This window comes from Heterodontus francisci, chromosome 1, assembly GCF_036365525.1.
Source record: "Heterodontus francisci isolate sHetFra1 chromosome 1, sHetFra1.hap1, whole genome shotgun sequence".
NCBI classification, from domain to species: Eukaryota; Metazoa; Chordata; class Chondrichthyes; order Heterodontiformes; family Heterodontidae; genus Heterodontus; species Heterodontus francisci.
In genome coordinates this window covers 127,407,416-127,425,961 of record NC_090371.1, presented here as the reverse complement: position 1 = coordinate 127,425,961, position 18,546 = coordinate 127,407,416, and the positions used below count along the sequence as shown (strand labels likewise).

The window sequence follows — 18,546 nt, the reverse complement described above, 5'->3', positions numbered from 1 at the left end:
GAGGAATCTCACAAAGTTTCTGCTTCACACTCTGTACTACTTAGTGACTTATATCCAGATGTGGACCCAGAGATCAGCAGCCATCAGTTTCCTTGCTCCATCTGAGTATAGAGCTGTTGTAACTCAATAATATGAATTCTAGATTCTATCAAATATGGTAAAAGAAACATCATTCTTACCCTTGCTTGTCTCTTGCTTTCCACCAATGAGGGTCACGTTTCTGAAGTATAACATATTCTTCATATCTCTTGACACTAAGGTCAGTAGATTCCCGGGCCCAGAAATCATACAATGCTATCACCCTGACCTCCCCGCCCTCCTCATCTTCACTCGGGGGTGGTGGTGGAGGCTTCCTTCTCGATGGAACCCCCACTGGCCTGTTCACCTGAACAGTGACACAACATCAAAAATTTTTTAAAAATAATGGCTTTATCTGTTAATCTGTGCCAAAATATACTTTAATATAATTGAGTCAACTATGGTGGGGAATTCTTCAAGTTCAGCAGTGCTAAATTCTTCTTTGAAGAACATTGAGAAAAAATTTAGAGGTGAGGTGCTGTGCATTACAGTCTTTCTGCACAGTGCGTTTCAGCTTATAAATGCATATGGTAAAAAATTTTCCAGCATTAACAATTTACTTTTGAATTGCATTTAATGATGCTATATTAAAATAAAATCCCTTTTTACCAAAAATACACTTTATTTACAAAATTTAAAAGTACATTTGATAACATTTCAAATTGGTCATTACAAAAAGTGCAAAATGGTTCAAGCTCTTTCCACACAGCTTGTGGCACTCTGAGGTGCCTCAATACAATTGCAAGTACACAATGAAACATACAGCCCGAGGGGTTTTACACAGTTTCTAGCCTTTCTGGTTAGGTATTAGAATGTGGCCTTTCCCCATTGAGTCTTTGCGGCGGCTGCCCCAAGCTTTAGTCCATCTCTCAGTATGTAATCCAGGACCTTGGAATGTGTCAGTCTGCAACACTCAGTCATGGACAACTCTTTGCACTGGATGACCAACAAGTTCTGGGCAGACCAAAGAGCGTCTTTCACTGAGTTGATGGTCCTCCAGCTGCAGTTGATGTTTATCTTGGTGTGCGTCCCTGGGAATAGCCTGTAGAGCACTGAGTCCTGCGTTACAGAACTGCTTGGGATAAACCTCGACAAAAACTACTGCACCTCTTTCCAGACCTTCTTTGCAAAGGCATATTCCAGAAGGAGGTTGGCAACAGTTTCTTCCCCACTAGAGCTGCCTTGACAGCAGCGTGCCAAGGGGATGAGACTTTGGGTGTGCATGAAGGATCTGATGGGGAGGGCCCTTCTCACCATCAGCCAAGCTAGGTCTTGGTGCTTGTTTGAAAGTTCTGGCAATGAGGTGTTCTGACAAATGACATTGACAGTCTGCTCAGGGAACCATCCGACAGGATGCACTGCTTTCTTTTCCTGCTAAAATAAAATCCCTTTAACAGTTCTGTGGGTCTTTTTCAGGGAACCTCCCACTGCTTCGCCAAGTTCTGTTCCCCATTGTAGTATTACACAACTTTTAATATCACTATGAGGTGGAAGCTGCTTCATTGCGACACCCAAGTTGTTATGCAAATGTTCCCTTAGGCTGTGATCTTGGACACAAATTGCTAATGGTGCGCAGATTGCAAGCTGAGTGTAGAGATTTGAGTTTGGTGATTGGGAATTGTATGTGTTGTTATCTTTATAAAAGTCTGGTCTGCAGTTAGCATTAAACTAGGATTTACCCTCTAGATAAAGTAAGAAAGAAGTAGGGTTAAGAAAGTAAAGTTTCTTACAGTCTTTCTTTTGGGCCTCCTTATCTCGAGAGACAATGGATATGCACCTGGAGGTGGTCAGTGGTTTGTGAAGCAGCGCCTGGAGTGGCTATAAAGGCCAATTCTGGAGTGACAGGCTCTTCCACAGGTGCTGCAGAGAAATTTGTTTGTCGGGGCTGTTGCACAGTTGGCTCTCCCCTTGCGCCTCTGTCTTTTTTCCTGCCAACTACTAAGTCTCTTCGACTCGCCACAATTTAGCCCTGTCTTTATGGCTGCCCGCCAGCTCTGGCGAATGCTGGCAACTGACTCCCACGACTTGTGATCAATGTCACACGATTTCATGTCGCGTTTGCAGACGTCTTTATAGCGGAAACATGGACGGCCGGTGGGTCTGATACCAGTGGCGAGCTCGCTGTACAATGTGTCTTTGGGGATCCTGCCATCTTCCATGCGGCTCACATGGCCAAGCCATCTCAAGCGCCGCTGACTCAGTAGTGTGTATAAGCTGGGGGTGTTGGCCGCTTCAAGGACTTCTGTGTTGGAGATATAGTCCTGCCACCTGATGCCAAGTATTCTCCGAAGGCAGCGAAGGTGGAATGAATTGAGACGTCGCTTTTGGCTGGCATACGTTGTCCAGGCCTCGCTGCCGTAGAGCAAGGTACTGAGGACACAGGCCTGATACACTCGGACTTTTGTGTTCCGTGTCAGTGCGCCATTTTCCCACACTCTCTTGGCCAGTCTGGACATAGCAGTGGAAGCCTTACCCATGCGCTTGTTGATTTCTGCATCTAGAGACAGGTTACTGGTGATAGTTGAGCCTAGGTAGGTGAACTCTTGAACCACTTCCAGAGCGTGGTCGCCAATATTGATGGATGGAGCATTTCTGACGTCCTGCCCCATGATGTTCGTTTTCTTGAGGCTGATGGTTAGGCCAAATTCATTGCAGGCAGACGCAAACCTGTCGATGAGACTCTGCAGGCACTCTTCAGTGTGAGATGTTAAAGCAGCATCGTCAGCAAAGAGGAGTTCTCTGATGAGGACTTTCCATACTTTGGACTTCGCTCTTAGACGGGCAAGGTTGAACAACCTGCCCCCTGATCTTGTGTGGAGGAAAATTCCTTCTTCAGAGGATTTGAACGCATGTGAAAGCAGCAGGGAGAAGAAAATCCCAAAAAGTGTGGGTGCGAGAACACTGCCCTGTTTCACACCACTCAGGATAGGAAAGGGCTCTGATGAGGAGCCACCATGTTGAATTGTGCCTTTCATATTGTCATGGAATGAGGTGATGATACTTAGTAGCTTTGGTAGACATCCGATCTTTTCTAGTAGTCTGAAGAGACCACGTCTGCTGACGAGGTCAAAGGCTTTGGTGAGATCAATGGTCTCCGCATTATAGGAAGGATGTGGAAGCTTTGGAAAGGGTGCAGAGGAGATTTACTAGGATGTTGCCTGGTATGGAAGGAAGGTCTTACGAGGAAAGGCTGAGGGACTTGGGGTTGTTTTCGTTAGAGAGAAGGAGGAGGAGAGGTGACTTAATAGAGACATACAAGATAATCAGAGGGTTAGATAGGGTGGATAGTGAGAGTCTTTTTCCTCGGATGAGGATGGCAAACACGAGGGGACATAGCTTTAAGTTGAGGGGTGAAAGATATAGGACAGATGTCAGAGGTAGTTTCTTTACGCAGAGAGTAGTAGGGGCGTGGAACGCCCTGCCTGCAACAGTAGTAGACTCGCCAACTTTAAGGGCATTTAAGTGGTCATTGGATAGACATATGGATGTAAATGGAATAGTGTAGGTCAGATGATCGGCGCAACATCGAGGGCCGAAGGGCCTGTACTGCGCTGTAATATTCTAATTCTAATTCAATGTAGAGGGGCATCTGTTGTTCACGGCATTTCTCCTATATCTGACGAAGGGAGAACAGCATGTCAATGGTCGATCTCTCTGCACGAAAGCCACACTGTGCCTCAGGGTAGACGCGCTCGGCCAGCTTCTGGAGCCTGTTCAGAGCGACTCGAGCAAAGACTTTCCCCACTATGCTGAGCAGGGAGATTCTACGGTAGTTGTTGCAGTCACCGCGGTCACCTTTGTTTTTATAGAGGGTGATGATGTTGGCATCGCGCATGTCCTGGGGTACTGCTCCCTCGTCCCAGCACAGGCATAGCAGTTCATGTAGTGCTGAGAGTATAGCAGGCTTGGCACTCTTGATTATTTCAGGGGTAATGCTGTCCTTCCCAGGGGCTTTTCCGCTGGCTAGAGAATCAATGGCATCACTGAGTTCCGATTTGGTTGGCTGTATGTCCAGCTCATCCATGACTGGTAGAGGCTGGGCTGCATTGAGGGCAGTCTCAGTGACAGCATTCTCCCTGGAGTACAGTTCTAGGTAGTGCTCAACCCAGCGGTCCATCTGTTTGCGTTGGTCAGTGATTATGTCCCCCGATTTAGATTTGAGGGGGGCGATCTTCTTGATGGTTGGCCCAAGAGCTCTCTTCATGCCATCATACATTCCTCTGATGTTTCCGGTGTCTGAGGCCAGCTGAATATGACTGCATAGGTGTTGCACAGTCTTAGGCAGGGATTAACAGGCTCTACTGCAGAGTAGCAGATTAGCGAAGTAGTTAACTAATACAATCTGGTTGCTGCAGTTTCAGCTTCAAAAGGTATAAATACAGAGTTCTGGGTGCAGCTTGTAAATGGTGTGCAGATTGCAAGCTGAGTGTGGAGATTTGAGTTTGGTGAATGGCGAGTTCAATGAAGGGGGGAGGAAGTGCTCCATTTTTCTACTTTTTAAAAACTTTTTGAACCCTCCAGTATTTGGTTCTTGCTTCGGTGCAGTGGAAAGAGATGTTTGGTGAGTAACTGGTGAGCTATTCTACTTATAATAAATAGTCTGTAAAGTTAAGGTATGGCAGAGCAGCACTGTTGAGTGGAATGTACAGCCTGTGGCATGTGGGAAGTCATGGACGCACCACGTGTCCTAGACAAAGACATCTTCAGGAAGTGTCACCGGCTGCAGAAGCTTGAGCTCCGGATTTCGAAACTTGAGCAGCAGCTGGAGTCACTGTTGTGCATCTGCGAGGCGGAGGACTAAGTGGGTTCACAGTAAGGGAGGAAGTAATAAAGTCTAAATCAGGGTTAATGTGCATGTATGTGAATGCACAAGGTGTGGTTAATAAGACTGGTGAGCTGCAGGCGCAGATTGCCATGTGGAAATCTGATGTTGTGGTTATAACAGAGATCTGGCTCAAAGAAGGGCAGAAATGGGTGTTAAATATTCCTGGATACAAGGTGTTCAGGAAAGATAAGAAAGGGAATAAAGGGGGAAGGGTGGTGGTATTGATGAAGGAAAGCATTGTAGTGTTGGAGAGAAAGGATGTTCCAGAGGGGTTGAGGACAGAATCAATTTGGCTAGAGTTGAGGAACAAAAAAGGTGCAGTTACATTGCTTGATGTTGTCTTTAGGCCACCAGCTAGTGGGAAGGACGTGGAGGAACAAAGTTGCAAGGAAATTACAGAGAGGTACAAATATTATAGGGTAGTTATAATGGGGGACTTTAATTATCCAAACATAGACTGGGATAATAGTAGTGTAAAGGGCAGTGAGGGGCCTAGACTGAATTCAGGAAAATCTTCTACAACAGTATGTTGCTAGTCCAATGAGAAAGGAGGCACTGCTAGACCTGGTTCTTGGGAATGAGGTGGGCCAAGTGGATCAAGTATCAGTAGGAGAGCACTTAGGGGATAGTGATCATTGTATCAAAAGGTTTAGGCTGACTATGGCAAAGGACAAAGAACAATCCAGGATAAGAATAATTAACTGGGAGAAGGCCAACTTCAATGGGCGTAAGAATGGAGCTGGGGCAAATAAATTGGAATCAAAAGCTGGCAGGAAAACTGGTAGATGAACAATGGGCTACCTTCAAAGAAAAGATAGCTTGGGCACAGTCCATAGGGTATAGAAGGGCAAACAAATCCAGAGCTCCCTGGATGACAAAAGAGGTAGAGATTAATATAAAGAAGAAAAAGTGTGCTTATGACAGATGCCAGGTAGAAAATACTATTGAGAACCAGGCTGAATATAGAAGGTCCAGAGGGGAAGTGAAAAAACAAATAAGAGAAGCAAAAAGAGAGCATAAAAAGAGACTGGCAGCGAGCATTAAAGGAAATCCCAAAGTTTTCTATAGACATATAAATAGTAAAAGGGGGGTAAAAGGAGGAGTGGGGCCAATTAGGGACCAGAAGGGGGATTTACGCATGGAGGCAGAGGCCATAGCTGAGGTATTAAATGAATACTTTGCATCTGTCTTTACCAAGCAAGAAGATGCAACCCAGGCACTGTTGAAAGAGGAGGTAAGTCAGACACTAGAGAGGTTTAAAATTGATAAAGAGGAAGTATTAGATAGGCTGTCTGTACTTAAAGTGGATAAAGCACCAGGACCAGATGAGATGCATCCAAGGATACTGAGGGAAGTGAGCATTGTTACGACCAGGTGAGAAAGGTGTCTAGGGGTTCCTTTCAGCCTTCACTTGGTCTTACTGTAACAGGGTTTTGTTTTAAACACACTGTGCTTTGAGCGCCCCCTTGGTGAATCCTTATTCGCCAATTATTAGGCAAAGAAATGAGCACAAACAGGCTTTCTTAGGTTTTAAAGAAGAAAAGTGAAATTTATTAAAACTTAAACTCTAATTCGGTTAACGCCTAAGGATACTTGCCGTGCCCCACGCTAGCATGCATACGCGATAATAGAGACAGAAAAAACCAGAAGAAAAATAAAGTGAAAAAGTTTGAGGTAATCTCTGAAGGGGGTTTGTTACTGTGCTTCGAGCTCACTGTAGAGTCCTTGATTGTAGGTAGTTTTTGCTTTTCATTGGGGCCAAGTATTCTTCTTAAACCATGTTCACTGCAGGAGACTTTTCTCTCTTGGGGTCCATATGTCTTCAATGGATTCTGAAGCTGGTGAGAATGCGATGAGAGCAGACAGGAGAGAGGTCTTTTCCAGTCCAGGAGCAAACAGCTTTCTGTTTTCAAACACTGTTTCTCCAATTTAAAACTCCCCTAGTTGGCCAGCAGGTGGTCACGTGACTGACTGGTTTGACCAGGTCTCCGCTGTGTATTAGGGCAGGGACTGGTTCCTTTGTTCCAACTCTGTCTGCTAGTGTGAAAAAAATGTCTTTCCAGCCAGGGACTTGGCAACCCCTTATAATAGGCCTTCTTTTCTTCCCTGCCACAATTTTAAAATTTAATGTCCATGTGGCAGGTGGGGGGCCTGCATGACAGGGTGGAAATCGCTGAGGCATTGGCCATAATTTTTCAGTCTTCCTTAGACTCAGTGGTGGTGCCAGGACTGGAGAATTGCAAACGTTACACCCTTGTTCAAAAAAGGATGTAAAGATAAACCCAGCAACCACAGGCCAGTCAGTTTAACATTGTTGGTGGGAAAACTTCTAGAAAAAATAATTCAGGACAAAATTAATAGTCACGTGGACAAATGCGAGTTAATTAAGGAAAGCCAGCATGGATTTCTTAAGGCAAAATCATGTTTAATAAATTGCCGGAGTTTTTTGAGGAGGTAACAGAGGGCAATGCTGTTGATGTGGTGTATATGGACTTTCAAAAGGCGTTTGATACAGTGCCACACAACAGACTTGTGAGCAAACTTGTAGCCCATGGAATAAAAGGGACAGTAGCAACATGGATCCGAAATTGGTTGAGTGACAGGAAACAGGTTAATAGATGTATTTCAGGCTGGAGGAAGGTTTGTAGTGGAGCTCCCCAGGGATCAGTGTTGGGACCCTTGCTTTTCTTGATATATATTAATGACCTAGACCTTGGTGTACAGGGCACAATTTCAAAGCTTGCAGATGATAAGAAACTTGGATACATTATGATCTGTGAGGAGGATATTGTAGAACTTCAAAAGGACATAGACATGTTGGTGGAATGGGCAGACAAGTGGCAGATGACGTTCAATCCAGAAAACTGTGAAGTGATTCATTTTGGTAGGAAGAACATGGAGAGACAATATAAAATAAACTGTACAATTCTAAAGAGGGTGCAGGAGCAGAGGGACCGAGGTGTATATGTGCATAAGTCATTGAAGGTAGCAGGACAGATTGAGAGAGCTGTTAATAAAGCATACAATATCCTAACCTTTATTAATAAGGGCATAGAGTACAAGAGAAAGGAAGCTATGTTGAACTTATATAAGACACTAGTTCGGCCTCAGCTGGAGTATTGCATCCAGTTCTGGGCATCGCACTTTAGGAAAGACATGAGGGCATTGGAGAGAGTACAGAAAAGATTCACGAGAATGGTTCTAGGGATGAAAAATTTCAGTTATGAAGATAGATTGGAGAAGTTAGGACTGTTTTCTTAGGAGAAGAGAAGGTTGAGAGGTGATTTGATAGAGGTATTCAAACTTATGAGGGGTCCGGACAGAGTAGATAGAGAGAAACTGTTCCCACTCATGAAAGGATCGAGAACAAGAGGGCACAGAGTTAAAGTATTTGGTAAGAGAAGCAAAAGTGACATGAGGAAAAACTTTTTCATGCAGCAAGTGGTTAAGGTCTGGAATGCGCTGCCTGAGAGTGTGGTGGAGGGTGGTTCAATTGAAGCATTCAAAAGGGAATTAGACAGTTATATGAAAAGGAAGAATGTGCAGGATTACAGGGAGAAGGCAGGGGAATGGAACTAAGGGAATTGCTCCTTCAGAGAGCCAGGCGGACACAATGGGCCAAATGGCCTCCTTCTGCACTGTAACAATTCTGTGATTCTAACTTCACATTGATAATGTTTGAAAATCTAATTGTTTTAAAACTCAAACAGTTCAGAGAAACCAAACTCCTGACCGACGATGGTAAAACATAAATTCTGCTGTCTTCTAACACTAATGGGTTGAATTTTCATGAGGAATTCTCCCACTTGTCCATAGGAACTTTAGGAAAAGAGCCATGGAAACCCCGGAAAAACACTAATGTTATTCCGCCATCTTCCATCAAAGTTACAGCAGAGAAGCAGAAGAATCATGGTGAAATTTACCCCCAGATGCTTTGAAAATAAATGGTACCAGTGCACCGACACTTAACATGGTCCTATAAAATTAACTTATTTGCTGTAAAAGCTTGTCTGACCACCTCGTATTTTAAATATTCCCAAAGTGTAATTTCTAGCCATGAGTGTTACCCTGTCACAACTTTAGTATAAGAATGTCCTGTCCTCTGATATGCTGACCTGGCCATTAAAAAACAAATGTTGCATTAGGTCACATGTCTTGCAGCTGAGTTTTTTCATAAGGGTTTTAATAAATCTACTTATTGATATTGACTGCAAAAGAATATTTCAGCAGTCGCTAAATAGCAAGCTAGACTAAGAGGATTTATAAGTAAATTATATGCTTCACTGGCACACCTATATAATCAAAGGAATATGTATATGATTGGTCAGATGTGTTATTGGAGCTATGCTGCTCTGTAAATACAAGCATTGTGAATGGGGACAGGGCAGGTTCCACCCCAGGGTCAGCTGTAACCAATGAAAACCATGCCTCTGGCAAACATGCAACCTCGCACGTGATACTGCAGTTCAACTCTGAGCTACTGACATTTCCAAATTACACTTAGGAGGACTAAACACACTAAATAAAATTAGCCATGATAGACATCTAAAAAAATACATAATGGATCCTATAATACACTACAGCTTTAATCACTATAAATGCAGTTAGTATTTATTTGTACTGTTTCAATATTCTATTATAGTATGGAAATTCTCAGTGTCAATATGTAACCTGAGATAATGGGCTGAATTTTACAGACCCCCTGACATCAGACGTTTTGATGGGGTTGTGCGGGGGGGTGGGGGTGGGGGCGGGGGCCAGAAAATGCCTCCAAGAGAGGACCACCACGGACCTCGACTCCATGAGGGCCCGGCCCAATATTGCCAGCAGTGGCGAGGCCTCGTGGCAGCCTCCCTACCGCTCGGCGACAGGACCGTCATTAACATATGTAAATAAGTTTAAATTACTGAAGTAATTACCTTTATGTTCCCGCTGCCTGTCCCGGAGTGATATTTGAGCCAGTGGCCGGCACTCCCGTGCCTTCAGGTACCCGTCTGGGAACGAGGCAGCACACTGATGGGGAGGGGGGAGGAGGTAGGTTTCTTAGTGCGGGAGAGGGGGGAGCGGCGTCAGAGTCATTTCATTAGAACATAGAACATAGAACATAGGACAGTACAGCACAGTACAGGCCCTTCGGCCCACGATGTTTTGCCGACCCTTTAACCTACTCTAAGATCAAACTACCTACATACCCTTCATTCTACTATCATCCATGTACCTATCCAAGAGTCGCTTAAATGTCCCTAATGTATCTGCTTCTACTACCACCGCTGGCAGTGCATTCCACGCACCCACCACTCTCTGTGTAAAGAACCTACCTCTGACATCTCCCCGAAACCTTCCTCCAATTACCTTAAAATTATGCCCCCTGGTGATAGCCCTTTCCGCCCTGGGAAAAAGTCTCTGGCTATCCACTCTATCTATGCCTCTCATCATCTTGTACACCTCTATATAGTCACCTCTCATCCTTCTTCGCTCCAATGAGAAAAGCCCTAGCTCCCTCAACCTTTCTTCGTAAGACATGCCCTCCAGTCCAGGCAGCATCCTGGTAAATCTCCTCTGCACCCTCTCTAAAGCTTCCACATCCTTCCTATAATGAGGCGACGAGAACTGAACACAATATTCCAAGTGTGGTCTAACCAGGGCTTTATAGAGCTGCAGCATAACCTCGCGGCTCTTAAACTCAATCCCCCTGTTAATGAAAGCCAACACACCATACGCCTTCTTAACAACCCTATCAACTTGGGTGGCAACTTTGAGGGATCTATGGATGTGGACCCCAAGATCCCTCTGTTCCTCCACACTGACAAGAATCCTGTCTTTAAGCCTGTATTCTGCATTCAAATTCGACCTTCCAAAATGAATCACTTCACACTTTTCCAGGTTGAACTCCATCTGCCACTTCTCAGCCCAGCTCTGCATCCTGTCAATGTCCCGTTGCAACCTACAACAGCCTTCCACACTATCCACAACTCCAGCAATCTTCGTGTCATCGGCAAACTTGCTAACCCAGCCTTCCACTTCCTCATCCAAGTCATTTATAAAAATCACAAAGAGCAGAGGTCTCAGAACAGATCCTTGTGGAACACCACTGGTCACCGAGCTCCAGGCTGAATACTTTCCATCTACTACCACCCTCTGTCTTCTATGGGCCAGCCAATTTTGTATCCAGACAGCCAACTTTCCCTGTATCCCATGCCTCCTTACTTTCTGAATGAGCCTACCATGGGGAACCTTATCAAACGCCTTGCTAAAATCCATATACACTACATCCATTGCTCTTCCTTCATTAATGTGTTTTGCCACATCTTCAAAGAATTCAATAAGGCTTGTGAGGCATGACCTGCCCCTCACAAAGCCATGCTGACTGTCTCTAATCAAACCATGCTTTTCCAAATAATCATAAATCCTGTCTCTCAGAATCCTCTCCAATAATTTGCCCACTACCGATGTAAGACTGACTGGTCTATAATTCCCAGGGTTATCCCTATTCCCTTTCTTTAACAAGGGAATAACATTTGCCACCCTCCAATCATCTGGTACTACTCCAGTGGACAGTGAGGATGCAAAGATCATCGCCAAAGGCGCGGCAATCTCTTCCCTCGCTTCCCGTAATATCCTTGGGTATATCCCATCTGGCCCCGGGGACTTATCTGTCCTCATATCATTCAAAATTTCCAGCACATCCTCCCTCTTAACATCAACCTGTTCGAGCATATCAGCCTGTTTCACGCTGTCCTCACAAACGACCAGGTCCCTCTCACTAGTGAATACTGAAGCAAAGTATTCATTTAGGACCTCCCCTACCTCCTCCGTCTCCAGGCACAAGTTCCCTTCACTATCCCTGATCGGCCCGACCCTCATTCTGGCCATCCTCTTGTTCCTCACATAAGTGTAGAACGCCTTGGGATTTTCCTTAATCCTACCCGCCAAGACTTTTTCATGTCCCCTTCTAGCTCTCCTAAGTCCATTTTTCAGTTCCTTCCCGGCTACCTTATAACCCTCTAGAGCCTTGTCTGATCCTTGCTTCCTCAACCTTAATTAAGCTTCCTTCTTCCTCTTGACTAGCTGTTCCACATCTCTTGTCATCCAAGGTTCCTTCACCCTACCATCCCTTCCTTGCCTCATCGGGACAAACCTATCCAGCAATCGCAGCAAGTGCTCCCTAGTGTAGAAGATGGTGGGAAGGGTTATAGTGTAAAGTATATGTACTTTGTGGAGGTGGGGGGGCAGGTCAGGTGGGCAAAGGAAGTGTTTTGGGGGCGAGGGCAAGTAATTATTTTTATAGTTATGGGGGGTGGAAGAGGGGCAATTTAAATGGATTAACTTTTTTTATTGCCTATTCCTTTAAATATTTAAATTGAATGGTACGGCTCGAACCCCTTTAAAAATGACATCAGCACCTGCGCACAGGCAGCTGATGCCATTGCCAGGGACAGACAGCCCGCCCCCTCCACAGCATTGGGCAGGGCAGTCCGCCCTGGCTATGTAAATGAGCCACCCTGCTAAATATCACGGTGGTTCCGTGACATGTGACCCGCGCAGGCGAACTGCCATTGTTTTCACCCACTGCTGATTTCGGCAGTGGGAGTATAAATTTCAGCCCAATAAGCCTCCAGCAGCATTTATGGTTACCACTTTACTGAATTTTTTTACAGACATAATTTAACCTCAAGTAAAATCCATTATGGCTACTCATTTCTTACCAGTACAAATATATTGAATTATTAATGGGTTATCTTTTTATGTGGTCAATGTGAAATATAAGTTGCCTCCATGTGACAGTTATAATAAATTCTCCTCTAAACAGTACGCACAGACTCTTATAATGTGTTGGTGTTATCACATAAAATGTAGTATGAATATATATTGAAAGCATGTCACCTACTCGGTAAATATTTGAAGAAGGATATGATGACTGGCGATCATTCAAAGCATAACCATCCATGAGATCAGCATTATCATCTAAGCTCACCTGAGTTGTCACAGCACTGAAATTTAATTTAAAAAATGAGCAGAACATAAATTACATAATTATAGGCTGCATACATTCAATAAAGGTAGAAAAATACTTTTAGTTGGAAGGAATATAAAAAAATAAGGCTTACCGCTTTTGAACAGAACAGCAACAACAAAACACTGACTGGATGGTATGATCTGTGAAAACACGAGATTTCAATGCAACAACACATCTTCAACTGCAAATCAAATTACCTTTGCAGGAAAGTGAAAAACAAAATACAACAGATAATGGAAATCTGAAACTTATTATGCAGGCCCCCACCTGCCAAGGATGAGGCATTATTAATTTCACCATATGGACATTAAATTTCAAATTGTTGCTAGGAAGAAGAGAAGGCCTGTTACAAGGGTTTGCCAGGCCCCTGGCTGGAAAGACTTTATTTGCATATTAACAGACAGTGTTTGTAGACAAAGGACCATTCCCTGACACACACAATACAGAAAGCCAGAAGTGGTTATACCAGTTGTTCACGTGACTACCCTGCTGGCCAACTTGGGGAATTTTAAATTGTACAGACAGCGTTTGAACCGTCAGAAAGCAGAATGCTCCTGGACTGAAGAAGACCTCCTGTCTGTCTGTCTGCTCCCATTGCTTTCTCACCAGCTTCTGAATCCACTGAAGACACATGAACCCCAAGATAGAAAAGTCTCCTACAGTGAACAAGGTTTAAGAAGAATACTGGGTCCCAACAAAAGGCAAGATCTACCGACAAGCAAGGACTCTTAAGTGGGCTCGAAGACCCATAACAAAAACTCTTCAGATATTGACTCAAACTTTTCTACTTTATTTCTTCTGCTCTTTACTGTCCCTATCTGGATGTGTATGCATGCTAGGGTGGGCGCGTCATGTATCCATAGGTGTTAACTGAATTCGAGTTTAAGTTAAATAAAATTTCACTTTTCTTCTTTAAACTAAGAAAGCCTATTTGTGCTGGTTTCTTTGCCTTATAATTGGAAAGCGTGAACAAGGATTCCCGAAGGGGAACCTAACAACACGATGTGTTTAAAATTAAACCCTGTTACAATAAGACCAGGTGAAGGCTGAAAGGGAACCCAAGACCTCTTTCTCACCTGTTCGTAACAAACTAAAATAGAAAATTCTGGAAATGCACAGCAGTCCGATGTTAATTGACCTACTATATGTTTCCAGCATTTTCTACTTTTAAGTGAACACTGCACTAAAAGGTATTCAGCTCATTTTGTAGCTCATATAATCAATTAGTGATTGTAAAACATCATAAACATGTTTGGTATTCTGCCTATTGTGCCAAGCCAAAGATGATCAAATTTTTTGCAATTTGCACAGTTTTGAAGGAGTTTTACACACACGGAGTATTGCTAACCTCAGAACCTTCCAAAATATTATCTGCAGGTTATTTTGAAAATGCCAGAAAGCTTTAAGTAATATATTAATATCACATTGATACATTGTTAACCTTTATGCTTAGCCACACCAATTGGACTAATCACATGGGATACCTGTATATTTGGACAGAGTAAGGCTTAACAGTAAAGTCAAAATAGGAAAAGTGCATTCTCACACAATTCAACACGCAATTTCATTGTTGATTGATTATGCTGTATTTTTTTCATGTGCAATTCATTTGTGTGGAAAGGAGAAGGAGGTAAACAAATTCTCTCATTAAAACAGCAGAGCTAAATCTGTGAATCAATAACAAATGCTGACTCTATTCATTGAAAAAGAAAAAGAAGTGGCCCTTTTCTTTACCAAACTTCAGCAAATATCAGTAAAATGGAAAGATCTATAATTTTTAATGTTTCTTAGTATTACATTGGACAATGTACGGTGATTGGCAATAAAAAATATTCTAATTTTATCCTTGATGTGTTTTTTGTTTATTCTTAACTACGAAGCAAGCAGTTGGTTGAAAATCTCCAATTTTGTTGTGATTTAAAATCCCTTTGTTCAGTTCTTCAATACCAAGTTACTCCTACACTTCTGAAGACTACAATAAAAACAGTAAATGCTGGGATTAGTCAATAGGTCAGGTAGCATCTGTGGAGAGAGAAACAGAACTAACATTTCATTAGACGTTTGTTTCTACTTCATTTTATTTTCAGTTTATAATTCAGATTTTCAACAACTGCATTATTTTGCTTTTGTAGTCTTGGGGTCAATAAATCAGATGCTGTTGGAATTCTTGTGAGGTGCATCAAACATTCTGTTTAGGGTAGTAATATTCATTGGATTAGTTGGATCAACCCAATGTCTGTGTTGCTTCAGCTTGTGAAACTATTCTTAAGGGCAGTATCATGAGCAATTAGTCAGAGGTACATCATTATCACTGAGTCTTCATTTTAGGCAACTGTCATATTTTACTCTATATTGCACCTGGCATGGGAACCAATAATGAATTACATCTGAAAAAATCAAGTTTTTTTAAATTGTCCACGTACAACTATAATTATTTGGGCAAATGTTATTCTGAAATTGAGCCCATGTAGATACATTTTCCTTAGGACTCCAGGTGAATCTACATCTTATCAAGAGATCTGAGTTCCATATAATTCAGAGTTTAAGGCCCTGAAATTATAATCCAGGACCAAAGTGTAAAACAGGCGGAGTCACCAACCAGTGCTAAATTTGACACGGATCCCAGATCCACCATAGCCAAAGCTATGGTAAACAAGGAGGTTTTTAGATAACTTGATGAGATAAAAATAGATAAAGAGGGGGTACTAGAAAGTCTGGCAGTACTTCAAGTGGATAAGTCACCCAGCCTGGATGGGGTACATCCTAGGTTGCTGAAGGAAGTAAAGGTAGAAATTGTGGAGGTGCTGGCCACAATCTTCTACCAGAGGACTGAAGGGTTACAAATATTACACCCAGTTTAATGTCAGTGGTGGGGAAGCTTTTAAAAACAATAGTCAAAGAGAAAATTAAGAATGACTTGGAGAAGCATCAACTAATAAAGGAGAGTCAGAGTGGATTTGTTAAAGGAAAATCATGTTTGACCAAATTGATTGAGCTTTTTGACAAGGTAACAGATGAGGGTAGTGTAGTTGATGTTGTTGATATGGACTTTCAAAAGGCATTTGATAAAGTAGTACATATTAGGCTTGTTAACAAAATTGAAGCCCATGGGATAAAAAGGGGCAGTAACAGCATGGATACAATATTGGTAAAGGGATAGAAAACAGAGGGTTGTGATGAATGGCTGCTTCTTGGACTGGAGAGAGGTATACAGTGTAATTTGCCAAGGTTCAGTATTAGAATTGATGCTATTTATGACGTACATTAATAATTTGGACTTGTGGATATAGGGAACAATTTCAAAATTTGCAGATGGCACAAACCTTGAAAGTGTAGTAAACAGTGAGGAAAATGGTAATAGACATAGACAGACTGGTGGAATAGTCATATGCATGGCAGATGAAATTCAAGTGTGATGTGATACATTTTTGTAGGAAGAATGAGGAGAGACAATGGATGCTAAATAGTACAATTTTCTACGGGTTGCGAGAAATGAGAGACCTGAGGATGTTTGTGCACAAATCTTTGTTGGTGGCATGAGAGGTTAACAAAGCAGTTACTAAAGCATGTAGCATCTTGCAGTTTATAAATAGAAATGGAGGGTACAAAAGGAAGGAAGTTATATAAACAACACTAGATTGGCGCTGGCTGGAATATTGCATCCAATCCTGGACATCACACTTAGGAAGGACATGAAGGATTTGGAGAGGGCACAGAAAATATTTACTGGAATGGCTCCAGGGATGAGGGATTACAGTTACGTGGATGGATTGGAGAAGCTGAGGTGGTTTTCCTTAAAGCAGAGAAGGCTAAGAGGAGATTTGACAGAGGTGTTTAAAATCATGAAAGGTTTAGACAGAGTACATAAAGAGTAACTGTTTCAAATGGTTGAAGGATCAATAATTAATGGGCACAGATTTAAGGTGATTGGTAAAAGAACCAGAGGCGACATGAGCAAAAACCATTTTAGGCAATGAGTGGTTAGGATTTGGAATGCACTGCCTGATAGTGTAATGGATATAAGAACATAACAACGTAAGAAATAGGAGCAGAGGTAGACCAAACAGCCCCTTGAGACTGTTCTACCATTCAATATGATTATGGCTGATTTTCTGCCTCAATTCCACTTTCCTGCCCGCCCTTCATATCCCTTGATTCCCTGAAAGGACAAAAATCTGTCTAACTCAGCCTTAAATGTATTCAAGAATGAAGCATCCACAACCCTCTGGGGCAGAGAATTCCAAAGATTCACAACCCTTTGAGTGAAGAGATTTCTCCTCATCTCAGTACTAAATGATCAGCCCCTTATATTGAGACTGTGCCCCTGTGTTCTAGGTTCCCCAACCGGGGAAAACAACCTCTCAGTGTCTATCCTGTCAAACCGCTTTAGAATCTTGTATGCTTCAATGAGATCACCTCTCATTCTTCTAAACTGCAGGATGTATAGGCACAATTTACTCAGTGTCTCATCATAGGACAACAGTCTCATCCCAGGAACCAATCTAGTGAACCTTCGCTGTACCACCTCCAATGCGGTGTGTCACGCTGACCCCAGTGGTGTGTCACATTGATCCCGGCAGTGTCCACTGCTGACACTGGTGGTTTCTGCCACCGAGCCCAGTGGTGTCTGCCGCTGACCCCAGATACCCTTAAATATGTTGACCAAAACTGCACCCAGTACTCCAGGTGTGGTCTCACCAAAGCCCTGTACAATTGTAACAAGTCTTCCTTATTCTTGTACTCCAATCCCCTTGCAATGAAGGCCAGCATGCAATTTGCCTTCCTAATTTCTTGCTATACCTGCGTGCTAACTTTCTGTGTTCATTGTATGAGTACACCCAAGTCTCTCTGAACATCAACATTTAGAAATCATATGCCCTTTAAAATTATATTCTGCTTTTCTGTTCTTACTATTAAAGTGAATTATTTCACATTTCCCCACATTATACTCCATCTGCCACCTTGTTGCCCATTCATTTAACCTGTCTATATTTTTTGTAGCCTCTTTGCAGCCTCCTCACAGCTTACATTCCCACCTAGATTTGTATTGTCAAACTTAGACACATCGGTCTTGTCATCTAAGTCAATAATGTAGATCGTAAATAGCTGAGGCCCCAGTATTGATCCTTGCGGCACTCCACTAGTTACAGCCTGTCAACATGAAAATGCCCTGTTTATTCCTATTGTCTGTTTCTTGTCCGTTAACTAATCCTATCTGTGCTAATATATTACCCCCAACTCCATGTACCCTTAACTTGTATATTAGCCTTTTGTATGGGACTTCATCAAATGCCTTTTGGAAACCCAAGTACACCACACCTACTGGTTCCCCTTTATCTACCCTACCAGTTACATCCTCAAAAAACTCTAATAAATTTGTCAAACACGGTTTCCCTTTTGTAAAAACCATGTTGACTTTTGCTGATCATACTATGATTTTCTAAGTGCATTGTTAGATATCCTTCGTAAGAGATTCCAGCATTTTCCAAATGACTGATGTCAGGCTAAATGGACAGTAGTTCCTCATTTTCTCTCTCCCTCCTTTCTTGAATAGAGGTGCTACGTTTGCTGGGACCATTCTAGAATCTTGGGAGTTTTGGAAAATCATAACCAGCACATCCACTGT

The 18,546-nt window shown here is 42.8% G+C and overlaps 1 protein-coding gene across 4 annotated transcripts in view; it reads right to left on the bottom strand.

Moving 5' to 3' along the window:
* txk (TXK tyrosine kinase) overlaps positions 1-18,546 on the bottom strand; it is an 89,867-nt gene that overhangs the window by 36,821 nt on the left and 34,500 nt on the right. For 2 of the 4 annotated variants that reach the window (XM_068035870.1, XM_068035861.1), the window contains exons 2-4: positions 13,012-13,060; positions 12,792-12,894; positions 180-385 (exon numbers count right to left, since the gene is read on the bottom strand). In XM_068035870.1, coding sequence (XP_067891971.1) covers positions 180-385; positions 12,792-12,894; positions 13,012-13,060 — 358 coding nt within the window. The remainder of the gene's footprint in view (positions 1-179; positions 386-12,791; positions 12,895-13,011; positions 13,061-18,546) is intronic. The other 2 variants (XM_068035884.1, XM_068035879.1) reach the window with 1 other exon arrangement.